The 19,919-nt window shown below is 38.0% G+C and overlaps 1 protein-coding gene across 1 annotated transcript in view; it reads right to left on the reverse strand.

Moving 5' to 3' along the window:
• Positions 1-16,391: 16,391 nt before the first annotated feature.
• Positions 16,392-19,919, reverse strand: part of LOC136256907 (ankyrin repeat domain-containing protein 13C-like) — a 230,799-nt gene continuing 227,271 nt past the window's right edge. The window contains exons 21-22 of the mRNA XM_066049971.1: positions 19,605-19,714; positions 16,392-16,522 (exon numbers count right to left, since the gene is read on the reverse strand). Of these exons, the coding sequence (XP_065906043.1) occupies positions 16,496-16,522; positions 19,605-19,714 (137 nt within the window). The 3' untranslated portion in view covers positions 16,392-16,495. The remainder of the gene's footprint in view (positions 16,523-19,604; positions 19,715-19,919) is intronic.

Raw genomic sequence — 19,919 nt, forward strand, 5'->3', positions numbered from 1 at the left:
GTTGGTAGCACTCACATGTGCTACATCAGTAGCGCTCAAACATGAGCTACATCGGTAGCACTCAGATTTGAGCTACGTTGGCAGTACTCAAACACGAGCTACATCCATAGCACTCGAACATGAGCTACGTCCGTAGCACTCAAACACGAGCTACGTCAGTAGCATTCAAACATGAGCTACGTCAGTTGCACTCAAACATGAGCTACATTGGTATTACCCAGATATGAGCTACGTTGGTAGCTCCCATACATGAGCTGTGTCGGTAGCACTCAGATGATGGAAGTTGGCAGCACTCAATTATGAGTGATGTCAATAGCACTCACACACGAGCTATCTCAGTAGCACTCGAACATGAGCTACATTGGTAAACGGGGGCTATATCAGCGCCCAAACAAGGGCTACACTGGTAGCACTCAAACATGAACTATCTACAAATGAGCTACCTCGGTAGTACTTGTAAGTTGTAACATGAGTTACGTCGGTAGCACGCAAATATGAGCTACACACAAACATGGTCATAAGCTACCTCGGTAGTACTTGTAACATGAGTTATGTCAGTAACACGCGAACATGAACTACATCAGTAGCACTTCTAAGATGAGTAGCACCTGACTGCATCAACCACAGACATGCAAGTTGGGGGCTCATAGTCACACATCAGCAATGTCGATCGGTAGTACCTGCCGCATTAAATGGGACAACTACATTGCAATCACACATCTACTATGTGTGTCTGATTGCATCAATTGCAGTAAATATATGACAGCTACTTTGGTAACTCAGTACACTCACACTTCAGCAATGCTGGTAACACCTGCAGCTGACTGTAGTAAATGTGACACTGCTGGTAGTGCTCTTCAGTCACGTTTGCTACGACATTAGTACCTGGGTGCATCAGTCCCAGTAAAATTAATGTGGATATCACAGTACAGTCACACATGACACATCAGCTACCCAATTATCAATCACAGTCAATGCGACCTGTCATCACACAACTACACGGCAGCTATATTGCAGGCATCAGCTGCGGTTGAGGTGACTGCTACATCAGCAACACTATACAGTCAACGTCTGTCTACATCAGTGGAAAAAAATTGGGACAGCTATACATTATTACCATGCACTGTAACTACAGCCACATATCAGCTATATCGTTATCACGGGACCAGGTCACAACGAGGTGGCAGAAACATCAGCACAGTAACCATACCTCAGCTATGTCATCACCAGACTGCACCATGATCAGCTGCAGTGAACAAGACAGCTAGACCAGTAACATTGTACAGTTTATACTGTTAGTAGGCATTCCAGACTGATCTTAAAATTTTGGAAAAACTGGCTTTTTATATGCTCAATAGATAGAGTATTGATTGCTGATCTCAGAAATATATAGTTTGTTGGGTTGGAATTAGCTACTTTGGCATGCACAGTGCTTAAAAACTGAAAAAAGGTACATTTTTTCTCCAGGGCTCCCCATACATTTTACAGAGGAAAATGGCACAATTGAATCAGGAAGCCATCTAGCAATCTGGACTATCTTGAAACTGCAGTTGCTTCTAGCTGCAAGTTTGTACATGTAATGAGAGTAACTTCAGGTCTTATTGGATCTTAGCGAACTTTGTATTCTTTGTGGTGAGCAAATATGTTTCACCTACTGCACACTTCTCATACAATGGTGTATGCCCATAGGCAAGTGGCTATCTCAAGTTGGTAAAAACATCAAGTTAACAACTTATAAAGGTAAACAACTAAAGTGGAGGTGCCACAATGATGCAACAATACCTAAGGTGGAGTTGTGGTTTCAATTATGGCATTGTTATGCCGACTTTGAAGTGGTTTATACTTCTGAGCTGATGACACAACCATCAGAAAATTGCTCTGGAGCTGAAAATCGCTAACCCGAGCGAAGTAACTACGCACTTTAAAGTAAGCACCAGTGACTACCTTCCACCCGACCGTACGTTTTTTAAAGTTTTAAAGTATTCTACATACATTACAAGGCTTGAAAAGATTACAAAACAACACAAAACTTACTTATATGTAACGCGCACGATAAAACTAAGATTTTCATGATGATCAGCGTGTGGACAAACCCCACAGCGATTTTCACCCTCATTGGAGCTCAGATGACGGAGCAATCCCAAGTTAAACACGAGTTGTCATTTTGTGCCAGGGTTCTATTGGGGAATATACGGAGAATTTTTTTATTAAAAAATCTCGGATACTGGAATGCCTACTGTTAGCATCAGACTATATCAATTACAGAGGAGGTGGCATCAGACCATATCAATTGCAATAAAGGTGGCAGAAACATCTGGCCTTTCTATGCTGGTCAGTATCAACAACCATTACCTAATTGCAGCTCCTAACGGCGCTGCTGGCATGGTTTGCATTGAGGTGGCCAGGTCAACCACAAATAGATAGACACACGTGCTAACACTTAACGGCGCCTATCAAAGGTGACAAGACCTCATCTGGGCAACAGGAAAACTAAGCTCAAACAACATGATCATTTTACACTTCAACTAGCCATTTGGTTATAACACGTACTACCCCATTATGGGCTTTCTTTGGGCTATGAAACTCTCGCCCAGATAGGCTCGAGTTAGCTGCAGGGGCCAAAAATCCAACATCGAGTCATACAGATTACAACAAAGGCTCGAAAAGCAGCTACGCGCCTGTCACCGACCTGCGCTGATAGGGGATCACGTGACACCGGATCACGTGATGAAACAACCTGACCACCTGCCAAAAATATACAGTATCGTGGATTGCGCATCCGTGGTCACCAATGTCTATGGTGTCACGTGAAATTGGACCAATGAGAACGAAATTTGAATGGAAGTCCTCACATTTGATTGGCTATTTGGTCGAATCCAAAAAAAATTTATGACAACGGATGCGCAATCCACGATAAATGTTCATACCTCCAACATCAACAACTACAAAACGTGATTCGACAAATGTGCTAATCATTTCTAGCGCCCAGATTCGGCGCTAGCCAATTAGTGCATGCCAATGACGTTCACACAGAAATCGCCTTGGCAACACAATGCTTTTGTTCGAATTGAAGTGCAATTATCTGACGTAACAAGCATTACGTGCGCTGTCTAATTGAATTCCTTTTGAAATGATTAGGTATTTGTATTTCACCAGACCCTTACTTTTTGCGAAGGGGCGGGCGGCGCCAGACTACACGTGGTCATGGTGTAGTCACGTACTACAAAAAATGAATTGGGAGTTTTCACTAGGTGGACCATCAAGATTAGTTGTAACAATGGAAAGTGTATGTATTATGAACAAGTGCAATGAAGTGAGTAGTGTAACTAAGGATAAGGTGTAGCAGTCTGCAGAATATGGCCTGTCACGCTGCAAGTGGTCCCCCGCCGCAAGTGGTCCGGCCGGACCAACTACCGCGCCTCAAGTAGTCCGGCCGGATCATGTAAAGTTGCTGCAGATGGTCCGCCCTGCTGCAGATGGTCCCCCCAAAGAAATCTTCACTATCAGCTTCCCAGTCAGTGCTAGTTCAACGTCTTGATTAAAACGCACTGCCCTCCACGGAATACGAGTCCTGAAGCAGTGAAGCGAAATTTGAGTAATGCATGACCTATTCTTAAACAAATAATTCTGAACATTGCATTGTTTTGCATTTGCACGTGCATGGTCCTTAATTTGTATAACGCCTTGTGGCCACCAGTGTCCCTTTTGATCCCCCTTTCAAAAATACTGACAAAACATACTCTAATAGAGCAGTCAGTCAAATCATGGTCAAATAGAACAGTCACCATGATATAGCTTAGTGTCATGTATAGTCACCCACATGCAGTTGTCAGCAGTATGTGACAGGATAACACTAAGATGCATCTCCAGAAGAGGCTACAAATAAAGCTTTGGGTATCTTCACCACTTCAGAGTAACTTGCAATACTCAATTTACTATCTCCACTTTCCAGAGGCCATGACACACCACTCGAACAGTTGGCTATAGTTTTCCCAGTCCTATAATAAAACATGATTTAATCTCTATACTGTCATTTAGGCTGGAGTATGGGTTAGACAGCTGTTCTACCAATGGTGATAATCATTAATTTACTTGGATATAGGCTTGGACAGTGATCAGGAACTACCAGCTGACAACCCTTGTACATTTCATTTTTTATGCCCATGTATAGTAGATGTTCCAACACACCCCGCTCCCTTTAATGTAACTCTTTAAGTATATGTAATGTATTTTTTATAAGTAATGTAATTCGGTAAGTATAAATTTTTGATTTTTAATGGCCGGTAGCCTTGAGCTAGCAGACCATCAGTACTGTACCCTAAAGATTTTATTAATTGTACATCTCTTATTCTATACTTGTATGCAGTACTGTAAAGTAATAATCAATCAATCAAGCTGCATGTTTCACTCCTCATATGCAGCTTCAATAGTTATAGACAATAATTTTTTGAACATGTCAACATGTACTAAAATGTCAGTTTCGTCGAAAATGCTATATACAGGCAGGCTAAAGCTGAAGAGTTCTATTCTAGTCTTAGTGTGTAAACCGTACACTCTCCATTAATGATACTAGAACTGATGCAGTTTGGCGACCTTAAGTGGTTCTTACAAGCCAATAAGTTAGTAAACTTAGAGTGTGACACATAATAGTTTAACTGAATCACCACACACAATGGTTTTATTGTTCTATACTGGCCATATCATATATCTTATTTACTTGGTTAAACACTGCAACATTTATTACCTCAGTTTCAAAAATCATTGTAGTGGCTATTCAAACTTGACCACCTCTTGATGTTCTAAAACAATGTTTAAATTTTGAACACTGTAGGCTGGATTTTTGAGCACTGCTCAAAAGCATAATAGGCTATTTTCAAAGCATAATTGTGTGAAAATTTACCCATATATGTGTGAACTTGAAGCATCAGTGTTATGAACAGACCACCCTCACTGTTGGCCAGTGCTATGATATAGGTTAGAATGACTACCAATCAAGTTAAATAATTGCCAAATCTGAAAGATTCACTTGATGTCCATGCAACTATATAAGTTACTGTATATTTCACCATTTTACACCGGGTCGTGGGTGTCACATGGTAGAAAAGGTTTCACCATGTTCACAACAATACTTCACAAAAGCACTGATACACAATTCATCACGAAGATTATACAGACCACTCAAAGTTGCAGGACTCAAAAAGAGTATACATGCAATATAAAATAATTATTTAAGTGTGAGTAAGTTAGTTATTGATCACATGATCTTTACAAACAATTATTGTTGACAACAATATCTGGTATCTCTGATCTATTACTTGATATTATGACATTCTCTTCTTGTGCATTATGTTCCTTGACTGTGCAGGATATGGTCAGTAGCTGTAAAGAGCTCAAGTACTTTAATTATAGATGGTGAAATTGCAGTTCCAGTTTACAACTGCAACATAGCTATTGATTCAGATGGCACTGATCTTCCTGGAGACTTAATGACTACAATATAAGCTCATCGTGGACTGCATTATATAGTGTTGTGCATGAGATCAGTGAAGGCATATATTACTGCACTTGTATGAAAATCCAGCTCCCAATTTAATCATGCCTCATGTCAATGACATAAGATTACCTTTCCAAGAACCTATTAAAATTGCGTTTACGTGATGTGTATTATACTTTTCATCATCATTTAGATAGCACTATAGCTATAATGCATTGATGTGGGTACATTATATGCTTAGGCATCACAGCCGATAACCTCCAGTAGCCTCTAGCTCTGCCAGTGGATTGTGCCAGTCAACTTCAATACTATGAACACTAATAGTTAGCTACTAATAATAGTAAAACTAATAATAGTATCAGCTAACGTTTTGGTGCTATGTCATTTTATCTTGTCGGCATTAAGCTGCAAGTTTAATTGTACAGTGGAACCTCTCTATTAAGGACATTGTGAGACCCAGAAGTTTTGGCCACTTTTTGCTGTAATATAGAGGTTTTCCTTTTTCAGAGGTAAAATGTATTGACCAGACCAGTTAGGGCCAAAATTTTTGTCCTTATTATGGAGGTTTATTCTATTGTGTCCTTAATTTGGGGAGTTTATTAAGAGAGGTTCCACTGTATGTACTAGCTAGCTATAGTGTTTTTACCCCTAATGTTTACAGCAGCTGATCCAGGGTTTATCAAAGGGGGTGAATCAGTATATGGAGTAGGGATCTGTGCCCCCCAGAAGCTAAAGCTTTTTGCAGGACAAAACATCTTGAATGGTTTAGATCATATTGCTTTTATGTGGACTACACTAATCAAGAGTTGTATAGATGACAATCATGCCAGCAGATTGTTATTATAGACCTAAAGAATGGCATACACAAGATCGCATGCATTTCATTTGCAAGATATCCTTAGCAGGCTAAATGTACCAATGCAACTGTAGATTTTAGGTGACTGTTCTATTAGAGTATTGACTGACTGCTCTATTAGAGTATCTCGATCTTGTATAACACGTACGCATACTAGTAATTATAAGGCCACCTCGGAGGCCGCAGTGGAACGGGAAGCTAGGTCGGCACAGTGGGGCACTTTGTACCTAGCCCTACGCCTTCTCAAAGATCTCTATGATCGAGTCTATGATAAAGCCAGTGGGGGACCACTTATGGCAGAGGGGGACCAACTGTGGCGGCGTAAGTTGTCCGGGGGGGACAAGTTGCAGTGCTACAAGTAGCTAGTCCGGGGGGACCAAGTGTGGTTGCTGCAACTGGTCCGGGGGGACCGATTTTGGGGGGACCGGTTGTAGCATGACAGGCCACGTATATAATTATTATCTATGCATGTATAAGGCCACTTCAACAAAACTCCTTGTTTCCCATTTCATTGACCTTAAAAATACATGCGGGCGGGCGGGCGGTCCATTATTCATTATAGATATTTCCACCATAGATATTTATGGGGGGTTAATATCTATGTTTCCACTAATTTTCGAAATTCATAATTAAGGCCATACCTATTTGATCTTATGTTGCGTGACTGCATTTTTCTTCAAATGAAATAATTTTGAAAATCACGTGTGCGGATCACGTGTACTTAATTAAAGACAGCACATCATCAGCACCCTCGTGATATAGTCCAAAAGGGACCATTGAAGATGGTCCAATGCTCCAAAATTGTAGAATATGATTGGGAAAGCTATCTGATGCTACTAGAAGAGTATGAAACCTAGATTTTTAACTGTGTATGTACTATTATAGCTACATTTATGATTTGCATTTTGTATGCTTGTGTTTAAAATTCTTATCATTTTCATTTTCAAACCGACCTACCTACCCAAATTTAAAATAATTTCGCCCGCGCAACATAAGATCAAATAGTAACTTACAGGTAAGAATAGAGTAGAAATGTTTAAAATAAGAACCTTAACAGTGAAAAGCTAGCTAAATGGGTTTTTGAATGCTAAACTAGTTACTGCTATGCTGCTTATGCAGTCACAGGATAAATAATGAATATTGACAGCAATAATGAATGACCATGCAGGAAGAGAATCTGCATGTGGGCGGGAAATGGGAAACAATGAATTTTGTTGGAATGGCCTAAACTCTGGTTACTTTTGTAGTTTAGTGCTAGCTATCACAGACAGGGAGCAAACTAAACATGACAGATCATGAGAAGGATCATTTGATTAGTCATCATTTTGTACTCCATGTCACCTATCAGTTTGGGAGGTTGTAGAAATTTTGCAGACTTATTTCCTACTCTAAAAGTGAAAGGCACAACCAGAGGCGGATCCAGGATCTGGCATACTGTAGCAGCAAGCAATCATTTCTCAGTAGTGTTCACTGTTGAATTTAACCATTTAGGCCATCGCAGCCGGAAAGTTGTAAGTCTTAAAAGGCATTTCAAAACTATTAATGGCTTAGGGAGCATCTCCAAACTGATTTTGGTATGCTTAACGTCATTATGACGCTAACTTCAGACCTTCCCCCCTTAATGTCACACTAGGAAACTAATGTATTGTCAATAGAAACCCAAAACAGTATTCTTTGCTTGAATACATAGTCTACAAACAGTACTGTTGCTTGGTTACTTACAGTAATTACTATTTCTATATAATTGTTTACACTATAGCTGCATTAAATAAAATTCAATAATGTCAAGGATTGAACCTCCTTAACATCATAATGACGTTAAGGGTACCAAAATCAGTTTGGAGATGCCCCCTAATAAAAAACTTCCAAATGATAATTATTTTTAGAGACGCTTACTATGCACGAAGGTGGTGATGGTTTGAACTTTGGTTTTGTAGTAAAGGGAAAATATATGTCTGCCTTTCAAATGAATCAAACAGTTTTTGATCCACCTTTATTGTGAGGGCTCGGTTTTTAATTTAAGCTGCTGATGCAGGAACTATAGAAAAATGGCTTAGGGTGGGATGAAAGACTACTCCAAGAGCTGTCTACAAAAGGTGACTGCATGGTTTACTGAATTGTCAATGTTGTGAGAGATTAAAGTTCCAAGATGTTCACAGATCAGCAAAGAAGTTTAGTCTTCCAAGCTACACACATTTGTAGATGTTTCTCAGGAGACATATGGTAATAGTGTTCCATGCCTAGTGGTAATGGGTACAGTGTTGGGTAACAGGTTAGCTCAATCAGTTCAACTATGGAGACAAAATCAATAACCTTTTGACCTGATATTAGCTAATGTCTTATGGCAAACAAGTCATACATTCAAGCCATTCATTGAGTAGGAGAGATTCAAATGTGTTCAAGTCCTGATTCATCAGCAGTGGCGTAGCTAGACTTTTAGTGATGGTTAGGGCCTAAGTGCACACCTTCACATCAAGTCCACCCATGCAATTATAAATACACTACATATGAGTCCATTTCACTGTGGACTCTTTACACATTTATATAGAAAGCTTATTAATGTGCATCGTTGTGCCTAGCTAGCTAAATACACTGCTACACTGCTGTTTCTCCAGCTATAGCTAATTAACACTACAACCTATCTATGCTATGAACGATATCCGCAATGACGAAATTAGATGACATAATTGATAGAATGGCCGTGTTAGTGTGGGGCTTCAGAGACTTTAGCACGCAATATTTGAAAAGAATATTGACTGTAGTTTTCTACACTTGGAACCACGAGATAATAAAGGTGAGTCAGCACAGCCCTAAATTGCCCTTATTGAGCCACATGATCATGCCTGGAAAGAGTTGGTGGAAGCAGTAGCATAAACAGAACGAGAGGAACACCAGATTACTACACATCCCGTGATGATACAAAACGTGCTTCAACAAGGAAAGCAGACCGAAAATTTTAAATTCGGTTAGGCTTATTTGTATTGCATTATATACTATATGCCTCACCTTCGCCCTTTTTCAAATTTATAAATGCTATCATAGGGAAACACTATCTCGCCCAATACCTTCCTGTACAAACTCCCCACACTAGCACAGCCGTTTTGTTTTGCGACACCAGAAAACTTCATTGCAGATATCGTCCATTGCATAATCAGCATGCAATTTTACCCAATTTTTCTTCCACAGTTCTCATGCATTAATTCTTGATCCAATCTTTAATCAGCTAGCAACAGTGCACAAACACTACACATTCCTTTTAATTCCCGCTATGGTTAGCAGATCTTCAAGACTACAGAGCTGATATAATAATACAAGTTAGTTGTCAGTGTAAATTCTAAAAGCAATGAATCCTAACATGTTTTAGAATATAAAGTAAAAATTAATGTAAAAAACAATATACTCAATAGTACTAGTGCTAGGCGATATAGCCGACATACGACATATCACGACATAATTTTTTATATCGTGATACAATAGCTTGAAATTACATCACGATATAGCGCACGTGATCTAAGTAGTGCAACATGAGCTCATAAGATGGCATCTCCAGTTTCGCCATTACTCCTGCTGCACCCACGTCTCACCTACATCAACGGTGTGGCATACCGTTGGGTGTTTTGTAGGCGCTATCTACTTAGATCTGTATGCAATGGTTAATTGGGACATGTAGGAAGCAGTAGACCAGGGAGAAGAATAGCAGTTCAAAGAGCCACTGTGATTAACCAGCGCCAATTTTCAGCTACTTGAATTTGTAGAAAGATCGAAATACTCTAATAGAGCAGTCAGTGCGATACTCTAATACAACAGTCAGTAGAATATATAACCATTGCTCTAATTATACTGCTTGGTCTAAGTTATCTTCATATTAAAAAAGAAAGTAGAAAGAGACTGTGTATGTAAAAAAGCCTCCAACGCCATTTCAAATCATCTGTTTTAAAAATTTCTGTGGGGAGCATGCCCCTCCTAGCAGCTTGCATGTGCTTTGCACATGTTATTATTGTAAATTGATAATCTCTAAGTATTAAGATGATGAAGCTATTGGAGATTAAGTTGTAGGTGAACCAGAAGACTAAGTATTGTAAATTGCCAGTATGCAAATCAACATTTTCATTTTAACTTGCTGTATAAGTGCATATGATGTATTAGCTAATAAATGATCTTATTCCTGTGTTTTGTGTACAGTATAGTAGTATCTACAAACTTGAAAACCATCTGAAACAAAGAAAATAAACATTCAGGTTAAAATAATGGTATATTTTGTGACATATAAGTTCATATCGTGAATAAATTTTGCCATGACATGTGACATAAGAAAAATCTATATTGCCCAGCACTAATACTCAAGGACAATATGGAATTAGGGCTGAAACGATCATGGTTTTTAGTATTTGAGTACTCTCTAGAGTTAACGATTGAGTACTCATGAATACTAGTTGCATGTAGTCATACCTAATTGACATGTTTTGTACCAAGTTTAAGTAACAACAATGATACACACACTGTATTAAAGTACTGCTGTTAGTGTCCCTGACAAAAAAAAATTATGCTAATCAAACTCTACAGTGTCACTCCCTGATGACAAATACATCATGTGAGCTGGGTCATGTGATCTTAACAAGTACTCGAGTACCAAAATCCTTAACGAGTACTCATTGTCGAGTGAGTCGTTGAGTATATAGTATTTCTTTCAGCCCTAGTAGGAATGTCAGTGAAGATAAAGATACATTAAAATTTAATTAGTAACTATATACAACCTGATAAGTTTTATAGCCAGAAAAGACTGACCAGAATATTAGCCTGGTTGACTACACCCCCTATCATAGGCGGGGCCCTTCTCTTGTCCCCCTTGGACTCACAGTACTATATTAATACCAGAAACTGGAATCATGCATTCACACTGTATTCAGAAGTATAGAAAGCCAATGGGCAAATAGAAGACAACAGTTATAAATGTACTTTACAGTTATACTGTCTGTACATTGTAAAGAAAGTGAGGCAAATAAGTTTGAATTTTTGTGCTAAGATCGAGATACTCTAATAGAGCAGTCACTACTATAATAGAACAGTCACAATTCTAATGTCATTATAACAATACTAGCTACACCTTATTTTTGATTTAGTAAACTTTACCGTCAAACAGGTTTTATCTCAGATAGGCTAACTAATCTTTATATGCATTGCAAGCATACAATTCATCAGCTAAATGTTATCAAAAATGCTCCCAAATTCAAACCTAGGAGGTCTATTTCTAAAATAATTTCTCTAACTACAGTCTTACAACTGTATGTCTATCATTCATTTACTTTTAACTAACATGGAAGATAGTATAGATTCAATAAAGGTTCATTCCATTCCTCTCCTTTTCCCATCTGATCACTACAGTATAACTTTCAATTTATCATTTAGTGAACACCTGTTAAACAAGCAACTTATTATTCTTACTAAAGGAGACTACCAAAGACTCTATGAATATTTGTCATATCTCGATTTGAGTAGCTGTTTCCTGTCACATAATGTTGAATTCATTTGGGAAGCAATTGAGCTCATTATATCTAATGCCATAAGATTATTCATTCCCTTTACCAAAATTCACTGTAATCATCAACCCTCCTGGTTCACTGCCAATATTAGACATCACAAGTGCCTGCATACTCTACGTCACAGGAATAAGCGGCATCCTACCAGATTTCTCAAAGAGAAAATCAAATTATCTGATGTGTCACTCCAGAGTCCAGGAAAAAATTGCCGAAACTAAAACCAACTATGAGTTATACCTCATCAGAGAGTATGCATCACACCACCACAGCAACAATGTTTTAAGTAGATCAAGAATCTCACCCATTCCAGGAACTTTCCTTCTGTTTTACACTTGGACGATAATATTGCCGAATCTGATACCAATTCTGCTAACATGTTCAATCACTATTTTCATTCAGTTTTCTTAGACTCATCTGAACTATCCAATGTTGATAACATTTTTGGAGCCTACTGATCACAGAGACTCTATTTCAATCACTATAGAAGAAGTGTACGATGTATCTCTGGACCCTACTAAAGCTTGACCTTATCTCTCCAAAAGTTCTTCAGACATGTGCACCAATTTTGTGCCAGCCATTGCACCATCTCTTTTGTCTTTTCCATGTCTCTTAAATATGCATACATTCCCTCAAGTTGGAAGATCCACAAGATTGTACCTATTTTCAAAGCTGGTGATAAAACTTCGGTTAAGAACTACAGACCTATCTCATTGCTTTCCAGTATATCAAAGGTTCTTGAGCGATTAGTGTTTAATAAAATAGTAAATCATCTGGTAACTCAAATTAGTCCTTGCCAGTTTGGCTTTGTAAAAGGAGCTTCCACCTTACAACAGCTTTTAATATTCTTTGACTTCTTGACCAACAGCCCAACACAAATTGATACTATATATCTGGATATACGTAAAGCTTTTGGTCTTTTGGTATCACTGGCACACTGTGGTCGTGGTTTAAATGCTATCTCATTGATCGAGTACAGCAGGTATCTATAAACAACACCTTATCAGACAGTGTACTACCAGTTATATCTGGCGTCCCCCAGGGGAGTATTTTAGGCCCCAATTATTTTTAGTTTATATGAACAGTATCTCTTCCAGTATAGAAGTTAGCAAAATATTGAAGTTTGCTGATGACATGAAATGTTTTATGACCATTTCATGTGATGAAGACTGCATTACGGCGTACATTTTGTTCCAAGCACTGCCCATCAGTCAAATTAAACTTCATCTGTATATTACTCTAGTTCGTCCCCATCTCACCTATTGCTCACAGTTATGGCGACCGTACCTAATCAAGGACATCTTATCTTTTGAGCGTATTCAACGTCGAGCAACCAAATACATCTTGAGTAATTTATAAATCCAGGCTATTAGAACTCCATCTTTTACCATTAATGTATATCTTTGAGATCCAGGATGTTTTGTTTGTAATCAAGTCACCTACAAGAAACTTCGACATCAACAGACACATTACGTTTACTCAGGCACACACCAGATACTCTACACACAACAAACTCATACATCATCTCCACATCAACAACTTAAATAGAAATTCTTATTTTCATCGTCTTCCTTGATTGTGGAATGCTCTTCCTGTAATTGATATCAATTTTTATCTATTACAACCATCAAGGCTAAACTGAAGAAATTTTTGTAGAATCATTTTGTAGATCACTTCGACGATGACAATCACTGTACCTACCATTTTCTTTGTCCATGCAGCAGGTGTCATGATCTCCCACCCACATCAAACTTTCAGACACTTTAGCTAAGTTGTAAATTAATATATTTGTGTTTAGGGCTGCAAGCACCAGTTACTTGCAGACCCTTGGCATATTTGCCATAAAGCAATAATAAATAAATAAATAAATAAATTCATCCAGTTATACTGAATAAAGTTATGCAACTGAATATACCTTGTGTACTAGAATTCCTCTTAGTGGTTATTAATAAACACTGTTGTACACTAAAACTTCTTGGCCCCCCTGACAATGCCTCCTAGATCCGCCTATGCCCCCTATGAATCTAGCCTGGAGGTATATCCTTTAATGTCCTCTGTCAAGTCCCCCCAGTCCACATGTCTTGGCTGGATGTTCTGTTGCTCTTGACCACGGTAAGTATGCCTGGAGACACAATGTCACACAATTCAGTCTTGCATGGCTTTAGTGACATTAACGTTATGTTAACCTTCTTGGACATCTTGCCAGTGTCAGTCCTCCTATATAATATTTCTACCACCCTTCATACCTAATCGGTTTTATTTCTGATGGTTCCATCAGTTTGTTTGAACTGACTATCCCTACTGATATACCCAGCAGTGCTAGCATCTATTGGGTTTGGAAGAAAGTCAATTGTGGTCCCTTACACATGACCTTCAACATTCTGGGTGATTTAGGCCACTTTAAGTCAGACACGTACTCTCAAGTAGTTAACGCTTGTCACTTGACAAAGTGAACTGCAAGATCATCACTAAACAGGCTGCACTTATTATTTTATTACGATCACCATCTACTCATATAGAGTTTCTTTTAAATTTAATCTCCCAAACTGAAGCATGTATTTTTTGATCTAGCATCTAGTGCATGCCTTGCCTGCAGCTGGGCTCCTGTGTTGACCAGATTGTGGCTTTCAGTACATGGTACTCTTGTTGTAGGCTTGTAGCTATAATACATTTTTGTCTTAGTCAACAAGATGTTTTTCATCATTCTCCTCCATGAATCATCCTCTGCTACCAAAAATTGTAGTGAATGCTCAGTGCTGAACCACTAACTATACTAATACACAACTATGATTGAATCAAAAAGCAACACAAATGACAGCATACAAGTCTTTATTCAACACCACAGCACTGTACAGCTATAACAGTCATCCCCAGGCTGGCCCAAAAGCTCCATTAGGGCCCCAGTCCACTCATATGGATCACCACTATGCTTGGGAAAAGCAGCCAGCAAAAGCACACCACTCAGATTTTGAAATTTGATAGTTTATTCACTGTGTTCTTGGAGAAAAATCAAATCTGCTGTAATGGTCGGTAAGACCAGACCCAGTCACAAACTAATTAGGAATTTTAAGTTTTGATTAGGACCACAGAAAAAAGTGGTGAAACAAGGAAGGTTGCCTGCAGATGTACTAGTGGAAGCATTTAAACTTCACAGCACTATTAAATATTTGAGCAGCTGGCTCATGTTACAAGCTAACAAGAACAAGGATGGAACTGACCATAATATAGAAACCCACCCTAAATATCAAAGAGCAGCTGTAATTTTATTGATATTAATTGGTGCATTAGAATACTTTATATTGATACTGAAGTATCAGGGGTTGAGTTATTTCATTCAATCCCTAATTATGGGAATTAGGGATTGAATATCCACTATTATTATAGCCTAAATATTTCAGGGGGGGGGGGGGGGGGGGGGATTTTCACAGATTTCACGGTTTTGGGGGTTATCAACAAAAATTTTATTCTCAAAATATTTAGACCTTTTGGGAGTGTTTGCATCTCCGCAAAAATTTTATTTTTAACAACATTGCTCAACCTCAAAAAATTGGCTATATGGTACCATAATTCACTTTATTTTTATATGCAAGAAATTTAGTGATAAAATTTTCATGTAAAAATATTTTTGTACGATTTACGTGAATGACTGCTCTATTAGAGTACTTCGATCTTCATGTAAGAAATTTTCGTACAAGTGTTTCATATGAAAATTATTTACAGCAAAAAAAACAAATTATGGTATAATCTGCAGGCAACCTTCCTTGTTTTACTACTTTTTCCTACAATTCCTAATTGAACTTTAAAATTTCCTAATTTTTCCTTGTTTAATTTTTGGTAACAAAATATCATGACTGGTGAACCAGTGTATACTGTATCAAAAGAATGGCACCAGCCTATACTGTTATAATGAGAATGCACACTCCAACTATCTGAAAAGTAAAGTGGCCTTTATGCTTCATTTTCAGCTATGTTCAGGCTCAGCCTGTTACATAGCATTACAAATGAAAAACAGTTTGAGAAGTACTTATGCAATAAATTTAGCCATTCGGAAAACATGGACAATTTCTTGTTACAAACCTAGGAAAGTAGTCATCATACACTACCACAAATTGACACCTTGTGCTGTCGGCAAAGATAAAAATGGAACACAGAGGAGGAGCATACATTGTACAGACTGTGGTATGTCAAAAGGCACCTGTCAGGCTTAGCATTGTTGAACAGTGTATCAAGCCCATCACCTTAGCCATTATCGACTTACATTGTCTGAAGAAACATTTTAGGTCATACTCAAGGTACTTTTCGGCTTGTACCACCAATACTGCCAAGGTGTCATGAAGGTATTGTGAGGCTGGTTTCTGGTCAATAGCTTGTATTTTGGAAAAGTGCAAACCTCCATGACCCTAATATACAGTACTATACCATACTGTATGATACATCATAGGGCTATGATACTGTATGTGACCAACCTCCTTTGAGAACACTCTAATGTAAAGAAGTATCCTTGATGTAAAAAGTGTCATCAAATAAATATATAAAAGGTATACATACAGTATAGCATTATGTATAAAAAGAATCATACAATATAATGGCATAATATTTTGTGTTAACTGTTCATTTCTTCTTTAGCGCTGCTTTGATCTGAAATAACAATATTTGTATAAATACAATATATGTACAGAATACACACAGTGTGACATAACTAAGTAAAAATAGAAGATAAGCATGTGTATTTGATGGACTTCTATATTATTTAAAAATAATAATTTCTGAACTTTGCCACATTGATGGTCACAACCCAAAACACACAATTGTAAAACAACGACATGATAGCTGTACAAACTTTCCATCACTCAATACATTGTAGCTATCCTTCCTCAGTTGTTCTCATCATCCTGTCCCACTACTAAATGAATTCTGAATAGGGCTGGGGCTATTCGTTTAATTCCTTACTGTTTGTATGCTTAAAATTCGAACATTCGTGTTTTTTTTTTTTTTGGTTGCCTCTGTTTCATTTAACTGCTGAATTCATCCATAAGGATTCAAATTCTTCATAGTAATCCCTACTCTCACATTGGTTTGTTATTTGGACTGTTACTTTCTGTGCCTAGAACATCAACTAAGAAACAATTCAGTCTTCTGATATGCTACATTTTATCAGCTTTATACTGCTAAAGAACAGTTTTGTTCATTTGCAATCAAAACACTTGGTTATTAAAAATTGTTCTAATTCTGAATCTAACAGATCTCAAATTGTGTGATAACTCAGCATTGATTGCTACTAATTTACCTTCTGCTAATCGCAAGTATGTACTAGCTTTCTCACCATGGAAAAACTATAGCATGGGTGTGTGGTCATGAACCAAATATAGCATGAGGTGAAGTCGAGTGCCATTAGTATTTGTCTCTCAACCACACCCTCATGATATATTTTTCATATTACACCACTTGAAGGCATCAATAGTAAGCAGCCACAAAGAATTCACTGGACTTACAGTGATGAACAGTTTAGTGAACAATTTAAGACTGAGTCATATGATTATTGTAATGGAAATAAAAAACATTTGCTTGCGTAGTCACTTATTGTTAATTTCTAAGGTAACTTTGTTGACAGTTTTGTTAGTGGATGTAGTGGGTGTAAGTGTGGTAATTCCAGTGTCTCCGTGGGTTGTGTCACATGCACACAAAGTGTCCTTTACTACAACACAAAGGAAAATAAGTACACTTTGATGGAAATATAGCAGAGGAGGTTGGACAAGCTCTAAGCACAACATAAATATATTACCGTTAATTGTATTGTTTTATTTGGTATTTCACGTGACCCTCAATAGTCATAATACAAATTTGAAAAATGAAGGGGTTGACTGGGTTGATTAGATATTTGGATGGTGCTTCATGTAAGCTTCATGTAAGCTTCAAGGTGATGTACTTTGTTTTGTAAAAGCGCTTGATGATTGGGATGAAATTAATAAGTTGTGGTTTTGTGTGTAGAACTTCTCCAGAATTGTCACGTACGTATTCTACAAGTACACAAAACATTTTGGAATTTCAACTAGAGTAGGGACCATAGCACATCAATAAAAAGTACTGAAACAAGCTGGAGTAGTGCACGATATTGGATCACAGTAAAACAATAAGAAGTATTATTATATTCCTACTGTGCAATATCGTGCACTACAGCTTGTTTCAGTACTTGTTTGTTAACTTTTTTTGTAAATAATTTTATTAGGACTGGTGAACCCACACATACCGCATCTGAAATGGTGCCGCGCACCCCAGCTATATCGTCTGAAAAGTGAACTATCCATTATGCTTCACTGTCAACTATGTTCAACCCATTGCAGGGCCAGAGCCCAGAGATTTGAGTAGTCCGGCCATCCATGGACTGCAATGAAGGTCACACTCAGTTTTTATTGATCTAATATGATCTGTAAATCAGAGATTATCTACTTTGGTATAAACAAAAATTTGTCAAAATGAAAGTTTAGTTTTAGATTGTAACTGCATGTTAATGCATGACATGCATGATCAATTAGCTCAATGCAGTGTGCCATGCAGATGACTCACTGGGTAATTTTAAGGCAGTTAACACAGATGTAATGGCTTAGACTATAAGCTATATTCTATACTGAATGCTTTATGAGAGTATCACGATGACTGTTCTGTTAGAGTATATTTTGATGACTGCTCAATTAGAGTATCTCAATCTTTTCACTAAAATCAAGTCGGCCAATGCTGGACCGTGGGCTCTGGCCCTGACCCATTGCACAGCATTTCAAATCAAAAACTGTTCATAAAACACCTCTGCAATCCATGCATGAAATCATGCCGCGCGTCCCAATTATATTAATTATTGTCTGAAAAGTGAAGTATCCATTATGCTTCGCTGTCGGCTATATTCAACCCGTTACACAGCAGTACAAATCAAGAACTGTTCGAAAAGCACCTCTGCAATCAAAATAGCCACTATGAAAAATACGGATGATTTCTGTTTCGAAGGGAAGCTATCACGTGCTACCGCCAAATCGACACCTTTCGCTGTCAGTAAAGATGAATGGGACACAAAGGAGGACACTGGTAAGTCCATGAAGAATGCACTGTACGTACTGCAGTATGCCAAAAGGCATGAAGCGATGTCAAACAGTGAAAAAATCAAGCCCGTAGCCTTAGCTGTATCGAGTTACGCTTGTCTGAAGGATTCAGTCAGTTACTCAGTCAGTAGAAAATTCCATTGAATAAAATTTTTAAAATTCCGTAGCAATTTGTTGAAAGCATTCCGGGTCGATTTGAAAGCTTGTTTGGGCTTAGTTTTACCTAACCAATACTGCCTCATCGTCGTCAGGGGAAATTGAGGCTGGTTTTTGGGTGATGTTATTTTGTGGGCCACGCCTACTCCTTTGTGGTCCTTACTATACAGTACTATCGTACTGTATGATAATCAGAACAATGATACTTTACTGAATTAAACTAAGATCGATGTATAAACCTCTTCAATAAAACGAGTTCGCATAATTTGTTTTAGGGGAGCTTAAATCGTGTCCAACCTCCTCTGGAAATATAGCACACTTTGGTACAGTATGGAAATAAAGCACACTTTTCCCTTCGAACTTAGATGGCATCATTCACTAAAGAGGTATAAAGCTCTAGTGGTATTGTTTATGGCATGCTTTCTACCCATACAGTATTCAATCACAGTAAGGAGTTATATGACAGACATACGTACATCAAACTTTTTATAGTCACGTGGAACTAAGAATTTTTCTACTGATGTTTGCTGTGCCCGGAAACTTTCCAAAGTGACAATTGCAGTAACAGTTGGAAATACTGGTACATCTATAATAAACAAAAATATGATACAATTACAGTTATCTTATGGTATCTCTGTATGCAAGGAATGACTCAAGGGGGAAGGGGGGCAAAATAAGGTTTATAAGTGTAAAGGGATGTGCACACGGGCATGTTCCTCTAAGGAATTTTGTATCTAAGATTGTTTCTAGTACATTCTTAAATAGTTGAAAGAAAACCAAAGTGATCACTG

Source organism: Dysidea avara, chromosome 5 (genome assembly GCF_963678975.1).
Source record: "Dysidea avara chromosome 5, odDysAvar1.4, whole genome shotgun sequence".
NCBI lineage: Eukaryota > Metazoa > Porifera > Demospongiae > Dictyoceratida > Dysideidae > Dysidea > Dysidea avara.